The sequence below is a fragment of the Ruditapes philippinarum genome, unplaced genomic scaffold, assembly GCF_026571515.1.
Source record: "Ruditapes philippinarum isolate M1 unplaced genomic scaffold, ASM2657151v2 ctg751_1_1_1_1, whole genome shotgun sequence".
NCBI lineage: Eukaryota > Metazoa > Mollusca > Bivalvia > Venerida > Veneridae > Ruditapes > Ruditapes philippinarum.
In genome coordinates this window covers 121,515-139,971 of record NW_026867209.1, presented here as the reverse complement: position 1 = coordinate 139,971, position 18,457 = coordinate 121,515, and the positions used below count along the sequence as shown (strand labels likewise).

At 33.2% G+C, this 18,457-nt stretch overlaps 2 protein-coding genes across 2 annotated transcripts in view; both read left to right on the top strand.

Moving 5' to 3' along the window:
* The window catches only part of LOC132735310 (protein virilizer homolog), a gene marked incomplete at its 5' end in the record, with an annotated part of 30,322 nt that extends 23,253 nt beyond the window's left edge, over nt 1–7,069 (top strand). The window contains 10 exon segments of the mRNA XM_060722252.1: nt 557–662; nt 907–981; nt 1,437–1,597; nt 2,110–2,371; nt 3,413–3,512; nt 3,755–4,022; nt 4,224–4,285; nt 5,518–5,629; nt 6,211–6,321; nt 6,732–7,069. Coding sequence (XP_060578235.1) covers nt 557–662; nt 907–981; nt 1,437–1,597; nt 2,110–2,371; nt 3,413–3,512; nt 3,755–4,022; nt 4,224–4,285; nt 5,518–5,629; nt 6,211–6,321; nt 6,732–6,804 — 1,330 coding nt within the window.
* Nucleotides 7,070–12,406: 5,337 nt separating this feature from the next.
* LOC132735304 (uncharacterized) lies at nt 12,407–14,228 on the top strand. Its single transcript, XM_060722243.1, has 2 exons — nt 12,407–12,646; nt 13,577–14,228. The coding sequence occupies exons 1-2, from the start codon at nt 12,443–12,445 to the stop codon at nt 14,147–14,149; spliced, it is 777 nt and encodes a 258-aa protein (XP_060578226.1). The 5' UTR covers nt 12,407–12,442; the 3' UTR covers nt 14,150–14,228.
* Nucleotides 14,229–18,457: the final 4,229 nt, after the last annotated feature.

Genomic DNA, 18,457 nt, shown 5'->3' with positions numbered 1-18,457 from the left:
TGTAACTCAAAAAGGATTTGACCTAGAGTCATGAAACTTTACAGGAATGTTGATCAGCATGTGCAGTTGTGCACCTGGGTATTTTCGTGTGGATTTATTTAGTATTTTTAGAGTTATTGCCCTTGACTTATAAATTTTTTGCAATTTTCAACTTGTGTCGCATGTAACTCAAGGATTTGAGATAGAGTCATTAAACCTTAGGGGTTTGCTTTTGGATTTATTCAGTATTTGTAAAGTTCTTGCCCTTTACTTAGTAAAAGATTTATAGTTTTCAACTTGTGGCACATGTAATCCAAAAAATATTTGACCTAGAGTCATAAGATTGACAGAACAGTGGCGTGTGGGAGCACCCGTGTCCTATGGACACATTTCTAGTTTTACATAGCATGGTAATGCTGTCTGTAGGATATTTTCAGGTACAGTGTCAGAACAACATAAGATACCTTTCATCTGTCTTATATTTGTCCCTGTTTTATGATATTTGAATGAATTGATGATGCTGGACATATTCTTTTCTCATCAATATAACACACTTTCAAATTGTTGTTGTATTCAGGCCAAGTGGTGAGGAGAAATACCAGGGTGTTCTAGGGAAGATGCTAGACATACTAAACTTGGTGTCAGACAGACAGGATCATGTACAAGATCAGGAGTGTATTGTGGTACGACTTATGTTTAAATTCCATATATATAAGTGATTGCTCGAATTTAATGACAAGTTTAATAAGTAGTGATTTATCCAGTATTAATGTTATTTTTCAGAAGATATAGGTCTTACTGTAGGTAAACTTAATGTAAATGGGTTGAAATGTGATATAAAGAGATAACGTCGCAACATATCTATGATACTAAATTGTTATTTTAAAGAGTCTGTTTAATTGAGAAGATTATTTTGTTATATTGTAGTCCATCCTACAGAGTTTATGTGATATGGAAGTCACATTAACATCAGGGGAGTCTACTCTAACAATGCAAGAACAGGTAACCACATTTGGATAATTTTGATGTATATTTTTATTGTATGTGTTTAATAAAGAGACAAGAGGAAATATAGAGTTGTCCATCTCCTCATTGTATGTTCTTTTCCAACAATTTTCCATCTATATCAAATAAACCTGGCATATAAGTGATATAAGGGGTGTAATGAGTTACAGACTTTGGATTCTTGGTACAGTTCATATATTTTATGGATATTGCTGAATTCATCGATCACAATATACATTGTATCTAATTAATAGTGGTGACATAGCAGTTATCAGCAGAAAAAGCAGGTTGATTGTGGTAAAGAAATTATAAGAACAGTGGCTACTGCTGTCTTGTATATGTCTTGATATCTGTTCTTCACAGATACATGTACTAAATTCAAAGGGAATATATTTATAGATTTTTTTTTCGAACCTAAAGTTTGATAATGATATATATATTGATATATTTAGGTTGCTAATGCTCTACCATCGGGAGACCAGTTACAGTTGATTATAGAAGCTTTACTAGAACATATAGCCCATCCTAACCACAAATATGACACTGTGTTACCGTGTATACGTGCACTGGTCATGCTTACAGAACACGATTATAGCTTCTATCTACTGAAAGAGTAAGTATCTGTTGTGTTGTGAATATTTTGTTTGTCAATTCTTGTCAACTTTTACGGCAGGTTCATAGGTAAAGTTTGTCATTCGTCTTTTGTCTAAACATGGGGGCCTAAGTATCAGGTATGTCCATCCAGAGCAGTCACACATCTTCTGCTCATATAAGTGACAATGTAAGATATTTGTGGAGTATTCATTCACTCTTGATCTATAGTCACATACAGGTTTCCTGGAAGCAGTACTGGCTTATAACTCTGACCTTTCCGGGTTATTTTGAGTCTTTCTTTTGCTGTATATTAACATGTACTTGTATCATGTATGTCTACTTTTGATTAAAAGATGATGACATTTTTAAGAATTACAATTTTTATTGAAGTAAAATAAACTAATAAATTTAATGTCCATGATTTATGAAAGTTTCAATGTTATATTTTTTTTAGAAGATAACAAGAAAAATATCTGTTGACATACAACAGTGTTACAATGTTTTATTATTTTTTTTTATATCTCTGCACAGTACATTTGAGAAGCACAAGTTGTGTGTATACAGACTGCTACAGAGGATAAAGTTTAAGTTCAGCAAGGATAGTTCAGATTGCCTGTCTACATTCTCTACTACCCTCGAATTCCTGAGGCTCCTCGTCTCCACAGAGCCTCCAGATGAGGAGATGCCTCTAACAAGAACAATAACTCTGTCTAACCAAGAGTTACGAGAAGTTGTAGCATGGACTCAAGATATGAGCACTCATCCACTAGTTGACCTACAGAAACTGTTGGAGGTAATTGTTCTTAATTTTTGCTCTTTTTTTTTTTTTTTTTTTTTTTTTTTTTTTTTTATAATTAATTTTTTTCTCAGATTGACCATACGTAGTACAGTGTACATTAACATATAATAGACTTCTGTCCAGATAATACAAAAGCATGGTTACAAAGAGTTGTTTTTTTCACACCCAAACACACGCACACACTTCTGCACCCATACACCCAACATTTTTCCCAATTCATAGATACCAACAGGATTTATAACTATACATATTTCGAACATAACGCACACACAAAACAGCACAGCTCTTTTAATTTTTATTAGGGAGGTCATATTGTGTGGTACTAGTAACCCAAATAGCCAGACATTGGCAATGAAATCATGTTATCCTTATTTAAGATGCATGTTGAATTGTGAAGGGGTTAATGCATCTATTATTGCCTCTAAAAATAAGCAATTTTTGGTCGTATAAACAATCTGTACATATCAGTAATAACTGATTTTGAATAAAGAAGATATGTTCATGTTATGCAAAATCATCTGTATTATTGTAAAATATAGATCAATATTTGAATTGATATTTTAGGAAAGTGTTACGCCGGAAAGGAATGGATATCTTAGAGACTTTAAAATTCATGTCCAAACTATTACATTAAGGATATGCTATGCTCAAATTTGATATATAAAAATATTGATAATTGCTAAACAGTATCTTTGTAAATATAAATAAACAAATTTTGACTTTACACAAAGTAGATACTGGTATGTTATGTTTAAAATTCTACACATTATAGGTGGTCAACAATATAATTTATATGGTGTCATTAAAAAACTGGCAGTTTTTAAAGAAAGGAAACCAAAATTTTACTTGACCGAGTAATAGGGAACACCCCAGCTTCGGAAAATACGTAGTTTATTCAATTAGACAATTTCAGTAAAAATTTTTCAAAGAATTCAATTTTTCTGTGATTTAAAACAATTTTATTCAAGGATGAGTAATAGTATAATGTCTTTTAATTATACATAACAATTATAATTCTTTGACTTTTATCTTCAGGATGGCATGAAAGAAGAAGAAGCATTAGACAGCCTTGTTGACAGTGTGAACAGTTTAATTAATGTTCTACGCAGAGACTCGCCTGAAAAACCTAAAGCTGGTAGATGCAGTTATAACTTACATTTGCTATATATTCATAATAAGTTATGGCAAGTGATTTTTGTTAATATTCAAGTATATTACAAAAGGAATGAAGAGCTTTACTTTACTAACACTTAAGAATAATTAACCATGCTAGTCTAAGCACATTTGTTTCATGTTTTGTCTGAAGATTTAATGGGGGAAAAAAAAATATTTAGAAGAAAGAAATGTTTTATAATTCCTTTGACCTCTATATTTCAGAGATTGCTCAACCCTCATTGCCAGAACCACAACAACTTCCTGTTTTATTTAACATGAGATCTGTGTGCACGGTAACTGATCCAGACGATGAAAGATTGAGCTCTACATTCTGGCAAACAACCTTTGAACCTGACGAACCTGACCTTGTGCCCTTTGACCTGGACAGCATGTGTCAGAAATACTGCAAAGATTTTAGTCTAGAGGATGAATTGAAGAAAGATATTGGCCTTGTTTCAGAGCAGGAACTCACTAAGCCAAAGAAATTAAAGTAAGTGATCTGCTTAATGAATATAGAGCATCATCTTTCATTTTATCATCTGTGCAGTATGACCAGGCTCTCTATTATTGGTATCTTTTTGTATTTTGATATTTAAATTAATTAAACTGAAAATGAACTGTTCAAGATTCGAGGCAGAGCAAATCCATTACAAAACTTGAGAATGTTAAGAGTAACTTTATCTGTTTACAGGGATAGAAGAAAGTCTCAAGAGTTTGTGACATGGAGAGGCAGGGGTGTCAGAAGACCATTTGGTAAGTCTTCTCTATGTGGCATCTAAAATGTAGATATACTTTTCTTGTATTTTAAAGAAAGTTCTTTTTATAATTTTTTTTTTATTCGTAAAATGCTAATTGTAATAACTTTCAATAGAAGGTATGATTTATAGACTTACATACTTACTTCAGTAATATCTTTACCATTTTCTGTTAGGTATGTTTCATAAGTTAAAGTGAATTTTGTCTAGGACTGCAGAAAAAGTGTCCAATATTTACTAGTTAGTATATTGTGATGGTTATACTTTGTTATGCATTTAGTAATTCAAGTAAATTTGCAGATACACTATATTTAATTATATTTTTTTACACAAAGATTTTAAAGATCACTTCCTGTTTAAAAAAATGTCAAATAAAAAAATAAGAAAAGTATGCTTCTATTAATATATTTAAAAGTTGCACCTTTTGAGAGGAAGAGGTATAGCACGAGGTTCCCGGCCAAACAAAAGGCCAAAAAAAGACATCATTTATAATTTTGGGCACCCTCCAAAAAACGAGGTTCCCTCCCCCATCCATGCATGTTTAAAAGAAATTCATGAAAGTTAGAACAAAAAAAGATCAAAATAAAAAAGTGGGGAGAAAAGAAAACAGTCATTTCCCGAAGGGGAAAAAAATGTTTATTGTAAATTTAATTTTTTTTGTCATTATTTTTGTATAACCCTTTAAGTTTTTTTGGGTATTGGGACAAGTTTTAAAATTTAAAAAACTTAAAAAAATAACGGGGAATTCCTTTTTGAATTTAATAGGGGGTTAACCCCTTTTTTTACTAAAGGACAAAAAGTGGTCCTTTAAAATTAAAACTTTAAATTGAAAGTTTTAAAAAGAAATTTTTTTTTGATTAAATTTTCAAAATTTTGTGAAATTTTAAGGGATTTTTATAAATAAATTTTTTATTTTTATTTTTTTCATATTTTATAACTTTGATATTTTTTTCCCCCCTAGGATTTCATCGTGGTAAGGTAGAGGGGTTTGGGGAAACGTGGACGTGGGTTTGAAAAGAGGAAAGTGGGGGGAAATTTATGAAAACCACCAGGGGAGTTTTTAAAAAGATGGTTAGTAAGGTTTGGTAGTCGGGTTGGGCATTTTAAAAAAACTTTTTTTAAAGCTTTATAAGGACTTTAGAAGTGTTTTTTTTTTAGAAAATTTGTTCATATGGATTTTAGCTTATTTCAGAATAAATTCAGACTTCATCATAATGTAAAAATGTTAACTAATACACATTTTATTTTTGCATATTACAGCCGGCTCAAGAGGTGGTAGAGATGGTGAGAACTCTGTATATAGATCAAAGCCTCCATTTGCCAGTCCAAGGTTCAGTGGAAGGTACTGAAAATGTTCATATTTGTATTATTATGTGAATAAAACATTACACATTGATGATTTTGAAATTCATCATCAAACTTGGTCACAATTCAGACAATTTATATACAGATATGATTTTTGTATAATGTATGTTATGTCATAAAAGTGACGCGGTATCATGAATTTGCGATGCAAATAATAGTGACAATTAAAACTTCTTGAATAATACTGGATTTACAGTATATTGTGTTTGGTTGAAATGTAATTAGTTCTGCAAATATAAATAAATGATAAAATATGTACACATACACACATAGAGTGTATGTCAGTCTGTCTTTATAGTTTAACAATTAGAGGGGAAGTTGTTTTTTGAAATTGATGTAAAAAGAGGTTATAGAAACTTACCTCTGCCCCGATTAAATAAGAATCAGAGGATACTGGAAAAAATTTTTTTTTAATTTTTTTCATATCGTCACCGTAGTGCAAAAACTCAATAAGTACATTTTTTGAAAGTTTCAGGAGAACAAAAAAACTGAACTATTATTTTTTTGGGGACAACTTCATAGGATGTAGAATTGAAAGTGCATGTTATATTTTTTCAGTCATGAGAGAACAATGTCTGGTGATAGACGTGATACTAGAGGTGGAAGGTTTGAGTCTCGTGGTCGAGGTTTCAGAGGAAGCTGGACTGGTCCCAGATTTAAAGATGATAGGTAACGTCTTAATTACATGTACAATCTTTTTAATTTACTAATACATATTTACTGCAAAGTAGGTATTTTATCAACTAAAATAGTAGAGCCGCGTCACGACAAAACCAACATAATGGGTTTGGGACCAGCATGGATCCAGACCAGCCTGCGCATCCGTGCAGTCTGATTAGGATCCATGCTGTTCGCTATCAGTTTCTCTACTTGTAATAGAGTTGGTAAGCGAACAGCATGGATCCTGATCAGACTGTGTGGATGCGCAGGCTGGTCGCAAACCCATTATGTTGGTTTGTCATGGCATGGCGCATTTATAGTTATGGTTTAAAGTGTTATATTTACCTTAAGATATTATATGGGATATTTTCTTTGGGATATGAACAATGTATAATGAATATTTACTTGAATATTTTCAGATTTAGTGGTAACAGCATGGGATTCAGAGGTCGTAGCGATCCAAACAGACATCATAGATCTTTTACAAAATGATCATATATTGACATCTTACCTAAAATAAACATTGGAGATAATAAGTGATGATATAAGGACAGCTGACCCAAATCAACATTAGAGATTATAAGTGATGACCCAAATCACCATTAGAGATAGTCCACAAAGTGATGATACATGTTTATTGTCTATTCACATTAAATATACATATTCATTGTGCTCTGCATCATATATTAACAAGAAAATACTATTAAAATGGACAAACTTAAAAGTTACAAGAAAATATTTTTTTACACATTCATTTTTAAAAGTAAGTGAATTTGTGATTAAACACATTTATGTAAATAATACATTAAAGAAAGCTCACAAACAATGTAATGAAATGAATATAAAGTAATACTTGAATTTTGTTTGTTTTGTATGATGAGTGTGGATGATGAGTGATGCCAGAATATGAATGAAGTATAGTGGCATTTGATTGTACAGTTATATTGAAATTATACCATTTATATACTTATCACACCTAGACTTAAGTATGTTTCCTGGTAAATCAATGTATAGTTTGAATTGCTATCTCTTTTTTTTTTCGGATTTAGAATTTTTATACTACCTTATTTCATAAGGCAAAGAGAAAGTCACGTCTGATTATGATAAAAAATTAAGAAATAGTATATACATGTACATATAAGTTTATAAAATGTTGATTAGGTCTGTCCTGAAGTGTATTGATAGCGTTTCTTCTATTATTAGGTATCCTGTAAAGTTTCCGCTTGAGAAAATAACAGTAGTGATCTTTATTTTATCTTGTTAGAATCGAAATAATATCGGTCTGGGTGGTGTTTATCGGCTATTTAACATCGGTTTGATGCCAAAAAAATTAACCACTCTGGCCTACGGCCTTCGTGGTCAATTCCTACGCATCAAAACTCCAAACCGATGTTAAAAAGCCGATAAACACCGCTAAGACAGATATTATTTCTTAAATATATCAAAAAAAAAGATATCGAGTGAACTGATTCATCTGTTATTAGCTCACTTGTCACAAAGTGACAGGGTGAGCTTTTGTGATTGCTTTTCGTCCGGCGTCCGTCCGGCCGTCCGTCCGTCCGTAAACTTTTACTTCAAATGACATCTCCTCATAAACCACTAAGACATTTCATCCAAACTTCACAGGAATGTTCCTTTGGTGGTAACCTTTAAAAATTGTTCAAAGAATTAAATTCCATGCAGAACTCTGGTTGCCATGGCAACCGAAAGAAAAAACTTTAAATATCTTCTTTTAAAGAACCCAAAGAGCTAGAGCTTAGATATTTGGTATGAAACATCTTCTAGTGAGTGTCTACCAAGTTTGTTCAAATAAAAGCCCTGGGGTCAAAATTGGCCCCGCCCCAGGGGGTCATTGATTTTCCCTATATGCATTTAGTAAAAACTTAAAAAATCTTCTTTTAAAGAACCCAAGGAGCTAGAGCTAAGATATTTAGCATGAAACATCTTCTAGTGAGTGTCTACCAAGTTTGTTCAAATTAAAGCCCTGGGGTCAAAATTGGCCCCGCACCAGGGCGTCATTGATTTTCCCTATATGCATATAGTAAAAACTTAAAAAATCTTCTTTTAAAGAACTCAAAGAGCTAGAGCTAAGATATTTAGCATGAAACATGTTCTAATGGGTGTCTACTCAGTTTGTTCAAATAAAAGCCCTGGGGTCAAAATTGGCCCCACCCCAAGGGGTCATTGATTTTCCTTATATGTGTATAGCACAAACTTAAAAAACCTCTTTGAAAAAATCCCAAATAGCTAGAGTTTAGATATTAAGCATGAAACATCTTCTAGTGAGTGTCTACAAAGTTTGTTCAAATTAAAGCCCTGGGGTCAAAACTGGCCCCGCCCCAGGGGTGTCATTGTTTTTAACTATATGTGTATAGTAAAAACTTAAAAAGTCTTCTTTTTTTAAAACCTAATGAGCTAGAGCTTAGATGTTTAGCATGAAACATCTTCTTATGGGTGTCTACCAAGTTTGTTCAAATAAAAGCCCTTGGGTTAAAAATTAACTCTGCCGGGGGTGGGGGAGAAGGTCATTGTTTTTCCTAATATGTGTATAGCAAAAACTTAACATCATGAAACATCTTCTAATGGGTGTCTTATTTCCAAGTTTGTTCAAATAAAAGCCCTGGGGTTTAAACTGGCCCTGCTTCGGGGGTCTATATACAGGTGAGCGACCTCAGGGCCATCATGGCCCTCTTGTATTAACTGTGTGAGCAATAATAAAAATGTTATTACTGGATTCTAGCTGGTCTATATGTTCACAACAATGCAATTGCTCTAATTTGTTCTTAGCATTTGATTTATTATCTGTACAATATCCACTTCCATTGTCTATTTTCACTTCATTGAAAGAGTAGAAGTGATTATGAATAAAATTGATAATGAACCGCTGCATATAGGCTCAAAATAGTCCCCAATCATAGACAATGTGGTTTTATATACCAAAATCTGCAACATTATATCATAGCTTCTCAATAATTATAAATTATCCCTATACTAGTATATGTGCATGATATAATAACACCAAAGGACAGTTAAGTCTTTTATTTTATATGCTTATACACTTTATCATTTTGTGCAAACTACGCATGCAAGCTCACGACCATCAACATAAGGAGGGCACGTGAGTGAGCCGTGAACTCCACATTGTACCTCTACAGGACGCACTAAATGGTCATTGTCACTAGCTGCGCCATGAGGAGCAAACTCTAGCCCTGCGTCTAGACACACGTAGTCAACTTTGCTTTGAGACGGATATGCAGCTACTATATAACCGCTGTACTCTTCTGTCCATCCTGGGTAACAGTTCGCACGTGCAGGTACCATCACATGTGATGAGCGTGAAGATTCAAAAATTATTAAAACGCAATTTAAAACAGTGATAAAGACACATTTTTCAACGAAAGTAGCCTTTTAATGATACAAACGTATTTTATATATTTTTTTCTGACGGTATTATCAGATGCTTATGTAAGTTTCATATTACACGTATAACTGCAATCACATTTATATGACATACTTCTGAAAAAATTAAAATCAAATTCATTTTCGCGATGTAAGCATAGAAGACAAGGAGCATAATTCGCAAAAGGATTTCATAGACTTGCCTATATTAACAGTGAACTTAAAGTGAATGTCTTCAACGATTATTTAGAAAAAAAATGTACGCAAAAATATTTTCAGTGGCATCTGCTGTTTTGAAAAGCTTCGCAATTTTGATAGTAAACAAGCATTCCAAGTCAAGTCAATATTTTTTACAGTTTGTAAGAAATGTATCAAAGCGAAAAGGTCAACCTACAAATTAGAAGTAAGAAAGGGACATAACGGAGCCAGATGATTTAAAAGGTTACATACCATTTTGAAATACAATGATTTAAAAGGTTACATGCCATTTTGAAATTTAATATGATAAAGTTCTAATAAGTTTTCCAAGATGGAAATGAATGGTTATGAGAGTTTCTGAGGAATGTACTGGCATGCGAGCAGTTCCCGTACAGAAGCAGTACCCGTATTTTTCATTTAAACGCTTGATTTTTTACTTGCATTCTTCAAAAATTCATTTCAAATCAAGCAGATACATAAACGAGACAAAATCTAAGTGTCAGTTCGGCAGTACGTATAAAAAGTCTCCATTTTAAATCACTTTCACCTGTGCGTCGTCTCAAAACGTGACCTTGTTTTTCTCTGGGGGATTCCGTCCTTGCGCGCATGCGCAAAAATTACTTACACGTGAGGCTTGTTAAAGGGTTTTCCACTAATACCACCTTTTACAGATAAGTAGGGCAATGTGATGAAAACTTGTTTTTAATTATCAGAATATTGACCAATATTACTATATAGAATAATTTTATGGCTTTGATGCGTAAAAATATCATGCATATATATATACAAGCATGCTGTATTGCATGTGAATGCGTTGGGGGTAACGGTACCGGGGTAATAGATACCCGCGTTAGTCTACGCTCTATTTCCTGAATTACATCTATTTATCTCTTAGATAATGGTCTGTTCAACAAATTGTAAATGAAAAATAGGTCCAATATAATAAATTTTTATAATTATAATGGGTTAGATTTTATGTACGGGAACTATTCTCTTCATACAAAATAATCGATAATTTCGGTACCCCATATGAGGCCTCATAAGTAAGGGTTATTCTATGTTTAGAACATGATGGAATTTCCATGATTTGTGTGACGAGCCGAATATTGATGTGTAAAATTCAAATTTTGGTGCGTGAGCGTAATAAAAAATAATGTTTAAGTAACTATGATTTTTGTACGGGAACTGCTCGCATGCCAGTACCTTAACGAAAAGGTTATATCAACGCCAAAGACATGGTTATGTCAATAGTGGGACCATTTTTTAAAGAAATGTGGAGCTGATAGAAAAAACAATATTTCAAACGTCTTTATTCCATGTTAAGAATTAAGTAAGTAAACATTGATACATTGAATTTTCAATAGACTGCACGCCCATTCTTTTAATTTTGCCACCACGCTGCGTCACAAATGACTCCAAACAAATAAATTGAGCGTGCTAGAAACCTTTTAATTACATTTTTGCATGTTCGACGAGTTAAAGTTAAGAAATATGTACCTCGGCTTTATAAATTAAAATAAATATAATGGCACCTTTAGTTCGGTAAGCTCTGTTTCCAGTACACGAATTTTGCTCAGAGAATCTCTGTTATTGCTTTCTAATGCAGCCAGTTTATTTTCATAGCCAGTTGTTTTATTTCTCAAATCAGCCATCTCTTTCTGTAAGGCAGAAACAACCTGTAACATATCACTGTCCGAATGATAAACAATCCGTTTGTTGTCGGAATTACAGGTACACACATTAAGCAAAAATGAGACTTTTATAACAAACTTAAACGCCATGATAATTGTAATTGTTGTAATGATAAGAATCCTGGTTCGTTTTTATGGCCCTAATGTTAATGTTCTAATTCATTTGATAATGTTTTATTTAAAGGCCCATCAAGTCTCAAAAATGTTTTTTTTATCTTTCAAAATCTTTAGATTTTTCTTGTCATGTTATAGTTTTTTTTTAATTACCCATAGACCATCCTTTGCATTTTGGCAGTGAGTACACTGGCATGTTATTTTTATTTTTTAATTTTGCATGGAAATCAAAATACCATTCTGTTCACAATTTGCAATTTATTTCTCATTCAGCACTATTTTCTTCAGGTGATCATTTTAAATGTTCTTAATGCATTACTACAACATTACAAAGGACATATTTCTCTTTTTCTACAGAAAGAAATAAAAATATCTCTGAATGTTATTGTGCCTTTAAATATCTGACACTTCATGTTTATAAGACTAATAGCATACTGTATATATTTTGTTCCAATTATGATATCTATATACATGTATATATAATCAAGTACGAATCTGGTGTGTTACAACCTTTTAGATTAGAATAAGTCCAACATTGAATATAGGTGACTTTGTAACAGGAACGTGTGTCCTTTCTTATATAGAGCAAATCATGGAAAAGAAGGAGATAATTTTGAACGAGATTCCTTATCTTTTATTCATATCTCAAACATCTACATTAAAGTGCTTATCCACTTGTACATTTTATCGGTTATTAAGACGTATTTGTCGCACAAGTGTAGTTAAACATGATATTGTATTCGATTCTTAAATGTTTGTTTCTGCTGAAGTTACTCAGTGCTGTTACGTGTAAGTCTGACAAAGAAAGATTCATTGACCAAAACAATGCCGAGCTTATACAAGTTATCTCCACCTTACAGAGAGAAGTGGCGGAACTGAAGGTCTCACAAAGTAAAATTGTCGCAATGGAAGCTGAACTTAAAAGCCTCAAGGTATGTCAAATCTCGTTGTACACCTCTCATATACTGAATTTTACTTTCCACCTTATTAAATACAAATATTTAACCAATGAAATTTCCGTCTTGAACAATGTGATGTTCAAATAGAATTCTTGATAGGATTCATCGATTTATCCCCGTTTTCATTTCCAGAGTCCAAAAAAAATCCATATCAAATATATATCAAACCCCATTTAATTTCGTTTTAATTTTCAGAGTCCAAAAAATCCATTTTTAAATATATATCGAACCCCATTTAACTTCGTTTTAATTTTCAGAGTCCAAAACATCCATAGCAAATGCTTATCGCACTCCATATAGTCTCATATTAAATTTCCGAGTGCAAAATATCTACATCCAATGCATATCGTACTCCAGTTCAAAAATAAAATATCAAATTCTTATTGTACTTGACGTCACAAAGTTATGGTGTTTTGAAATAAAGATGTCATTTTACATTGTTGAGAACAATACTGTACATTGTTGAGAACAATACTGATTCTACCGCAGTCGCACACAGCTGCATAACCTTTCGGATTGACAATTAGACTCGGGGTGTAACAGCTGTGTACTTCTCCAATAAAAGTCGGTACTGTTTTCTGTAGGGTCATGTATAAGTTAATATTACGTAATCGTTATTCGCTAACACATTATTCGTACTGGTTATTTTCATGGAAGTATGTACAATGTACCAGGGCATAGATCCGCAGTCTCTCTGTTCCATAGTGATACCATTTGCTTAAAATAGTTCATATACATTGTAAAACGAGCAATTTTTCATGAATATAACGTGTATTTGATAAAGAAACAAACAACACCAGAAATGGCACTTTTTGGAAGTAACATATATTAAGTTAGAACTATGCTTTGTGGAATAATTCAGTTATAGTTACTTTATTAAATCATGTATTTGTTCTTTAACAGTCAAATGCTGTATCCGGCGGTGTAACATATGTTCAATGGGGAAGAACATCATGTCCTAGCAACGGTACAGAATTCATCTACAAGGGATTTATGGCAGGTGCAAGTGAAGCCGAGACAGGTGGTGGCGCTAACAACTTATGTCTACCAGAAGACCCAAGCTTTGCAGGCTATGTTGACGGACATCATGGCGGGGCACATCTATTTGGAACCGAAATTGAAATAGATGATCATGTATCGCGGGTTTTGTTCGGAAGAACAGCCTTTAATCAGAACATACCATGTGCCGTGTGTCGATCACCAAGGATATCACATGTAATGATTCCCTCACGTGCACATTGCTACTCAGGTTGGACAGAGGAGTATACAGGTTACTTGATTGCATCTTATCCGAATAAACCTCAAGCTGACTTTGTTTGTCTTGCTGCCGGGCTAGAATTTGTCCCAAATGGAACTGCCAATGATGATGATCATGTCATGAGACCGGTAGAGGTACAATGTGGTGCCCATCGATCCCTCCCTTGTCCACCTTATGTCCAGGGTCGGGAACTCGCGTGTGTCGTCTGTACGAGATAAGAGTACCTTGTTATATTTCTCTTTTAATGAACTGCATTTTGTAACATATTACGATGATGAATAAAAGTTTAAAATCTAGTGTTTAGAGATATTGTTTCTTTTATCACGAAGCATTGATACATTTTGCTCTATATGTGATAATATTTAAGGACAACATATCTAATTTCATCTATTGATTACTATTTCAAATTTTAAATGACGATGAAGTACACGTTTATCTATGAAGAGTTTTTACTCATACCATTAGAGATCAAACGTTGTTTCATTTATTTACTTTACTACTCTTAAATTATGACCAAAGAAATCGGCCTCAGCAAAACGTCATGTTTGAAAACGACATATTATGAATAAATGTGTTTTATAAATGCCAAGGTACATCTACAATCTGTATCCTTTCCCATTTTCAAACCGTCTCTCCTCCGGAAGGCTTTAGGCTTTTTTTAGTTAGGTGTATATATAGTGTAGGTTCCGAAAATAAAAATACCCGTCTGGTTTGCGCGCAGTCTGCTTATCACAATTTTATAATATCTCAATTTAAAAAGAAATGCCCACCTTAATTTAACTTTCAAAGAATATAAATCATATATTAAATGCATGTACATGTTATGATCTTACGGTACTTAAAATGTTATGAAATAATAACCAAAGGTAAATGATTGTTATTATATGCCCGAAAGGGCATATTATGTTATACCCCCTGGCGTCCGTCTGTCTGTCCGTCCGTTGATTTTGGGGTCACAAGGTCAAAGGTCAAGGTCACTATTACCTTGATACTGAAAACAGTTTCCGGAGCATAACTTAAGTTCCAATTGACCCACAATGGTCAAACTTCATAAGATGATTGTCCATATTGGGTAGAAGACCCCTATTGATTTTGGGGTCACAAGGTCAAAGGTCAAGGTCACTTTTACCTTAATACTTGAAACAGTTTCCGGAGCATAACGTAAGTTCCATTTGGCCCACAATATTCAAACTTCATAGGATGATTGTCCATATTGGGAAGAAGACCCCTATTGATTTTGGGGTCACAAGGTCAAAGGTCAAAGTCACTTTTACCTGAAAACAGTTTCTAGAGCATAATTAAAGTTCCAATTGGCCCACAATATTCAAACTTCTTAGGATGATTGTCCATATAAGGTAGAAGACCCCTATTGATTTTGGGGTCACAAGGTCAAAGGTTAAGGTCATTATTAATAACTTAAGTATTAATCAACCTACAGCTGTAAAATTTTAAAGGATGAACAGCGAATTCCCATGTCTTACAAATGCTTCATCCTTACTAAAACAAAAAAACACTTTCGGGCATATAATGTTCCCCCTAGCGGTGCTCTTGTTTTAACTGTTAACTTCAAGAGTAAAGTGGGTTAGTGGCATGATTCTTGATGTTTAATCTCCGAGATGCATCATAACAGTGACATTTTATTCATGGAGCATTTGAGTGAACAAACATATTAAAACAAAACTGTCAATGGTTTTATTTAGTGTTTTACAGCATTAAAATCGGGGTTATTGATAAAATAGCGTAAGTAGTAACTTGACACACACCGCTACTCGGACACTAAAGAGGTAAACATTTTTTTCTACGATAAATTATATTTTAAATTAGTTACTTAAAAATAACTCCAAAGAAAGATGAATTTGTATAATATATTATGTCAATGAAATGAAATGATTTTTCTGTCTTTATTTTTTTCGTTTCGAGCATAATTATTCTTTTACTTGGGGACCGTGCGACGCTTTCTTAAGAATGACTTAAACGTGTCTCACTGAAGCTCTATGTGAACATGTGAACACATCTCTGCATATTTTAAATTCAAATTTCACAATGGTCATGTTTAAAAGTTGAATTCTGCTGAAGCCGGTGCTAGGGAGCGTTGAGATAGTTTACAATTACCACTACCGCACATGAACAGGTCCAATCAAACCGGGCCTGCAACATGGTCAATTTGCCGTTTTAGGCGTGCTTAATAATAATATAATAATAATAATAATAATAAATACCACATTTATATAGCGCCCTTTTCATTAAAATGTTCAAAGGCGCTTTACATCAATCATATATGTCTAAAACAATATAAATGAACAGGATTATGAACATTAAAAATATTTTGCATTAACTAATTAAAAGTATAAATTATGGAATTATTTTTACATATTAATACAATATAACTTAAAGATCCTTAAAACTCACTTTACAATATTATTGTCATACATTAAAATTGTCTTCAATATATAAATGTGTAAGAAATAATGTGCCTTTTAACATAAACTCATAAATAAATATTAAAAGCTACTTTAAATGCATATTGATGATTTTCATTGTTTTGTTGTCATACTAAATCATCGTTATAAAACAATAGAAATACTAAATTGATTTAAAAATTGTTTGTTTAAAAAAAAAAACTTTTTAATAAAACTAATATTCAAATAACAGATACTTCGTATTCACTGTTTATAAAATTCATTCATAACAGTCACTGACTATTTTCCATAAGCTAAATTGAAGTAGTGTGTTTTAAGATGTTTTTTGAAACTTTCTACTGTGTTACAGTTTTTTAGATGACTTGGTAGTGAATTCCATAGCTTAGGAGCTGATGCCGAAAAACTCCTTTCACCAAATTTCAGTTTAGTTTTTGGTTGCACTAATCGTACAGGTGCATTTGAAGAGCGCAGATTTCGGGAAGTGGAATAAACTTGAATCATTTCCTGCATATATGATGGAGATTGTTGTTTCAGTGACTTGAAAGTATGTAATAAGATCTTGTAATTCACTCTATATTCGATTGGCAGCCAATGAAGATCTTTCATCACTGGTGTAATATGATCTTTCCTAGATGTACGTTTAATCACACGGGCTGAAGTATTTTGAACAAGTTGAAGTTTTTTCATGGTTTGTTGAGGTATACCATATAGAAGAGCATTGCAATAATCCAGTCTTGATGTCACGAGAGAGTTAACGAGTGTTTTTGTAGCTTCTTCGTTGATATATTTTCGAATACGTCCTATCTTACTTATTTGGGCATACGAAGATCTGCACACGGAGCTAACATGATGTTCCATATTAACCCTTGAATCAAAGAATGCACCCAAATTCCTTACACTTGATGACTGTTTGATTTCAGCTTGGTCCACATTGACAGTTATATTTTTCACTGAGTCTGTATTGCTACCGACGAAAAGACTATAAGTTCTGTTTTGTCTGAATTCAGTTTGAGAATGTTGCTGTTCATCCAGAATGTTATTTCTTTTAAGCAGTTTGAGACAGAATCAAGTACAAGTTCAGTTTTGGTGTTGTCCAACGGTTTGAAAGAAATGTATATTTGAGAATCGTCAGCATAGAAGTGACATTGCAGACCATGTTTTCGACAAATTTCGCCGACAGGTTTTGTGAAAAGTATGTAAAATTTTGGTCCTAATACAGAGCCCTGAGGGACACTGTATGTCATATGCACAGGGTCAGATAGTTCTCCATCAATACAAACAGTCTGATAGCGACCACTGAGAGATAAGATCTACACCAAGCGAGCACTTTTCCAGTAAAACCAAAGTCACATTCGAGTCGATTAAGAAGAGTGTTGTGGTCAATCGTGTCAAAGGCAGCAGATAAATCGAGCATTACTAATATTGTAACTTCGCCTTTGTCAAGAGATTGGAGAATGTCATTTTGCACTTTGATAAGTGCAGTTTCTGTGGAATGAAATTTCCTGTATGCAGATTGATTTGGTTCATGTAGATTGTTAGTGTTGAGAAACATATCAAACTGACAGTCAGCCGCAGATTCTAGAAGTTTTGAGTCATATGTTTTTCATTAGCAACTGGTCTAAAGTTTTTCAATAATTTCTTGATCCAAATTGTCTTTCTTTAATAGTGGTCTGATTATCGAAGTCTTATTGCGTGGAGGTACGTCGGCGGTGTAAAATGATAAGTTGAACATGTGCGTTAGATATGGTGATACTTCAAGTTTGCATTCTTTTAGGAGCCAAGTCGGTATCGGATCTAGTTCACATGATTTAGTAGATGACTTTGATATGAGCTTAAGAACTTGCTCTTCTGTAATAACTTCAAATTCACTGAATGTTTCTTTAGGCTCTTGTATTTGAGTTGAATTAGATTCATTTGTTATATTACATTCATTTTTAGATGCTATGTCAGATCTGATTTTTTCAATTTTGTTTTCAAAGAAATCACTAAAAATCTTGAGCTAGTTCTTTAGCAGAAGTGTGTGATGGGAGCTTAACTTCAGGTTTGTGTTTCCGAGGAGATGATTTGTTACTTTGAAAATTTGTTTTTGATCATTACCACACGATT

What these genes read in the sequence shown, in the direction of transcription:
- LOC132735304 (XM_060722243.1), top strand. Translation starts at nt 12,443, where the DNA reads ATGATATTGTATTCGATTCTTAAATGTTTGTTTCTGCTGAAGTTACTC. An exon ending in CTGAACTTAAAAGCCTCAAG is followed by an intron (nt 12,647 to 13,576) that starts GTATGTCAAATC and finishes GTTCTTTAACAG; the next exon opens with TCAAATGCTGTATCCGGCGG.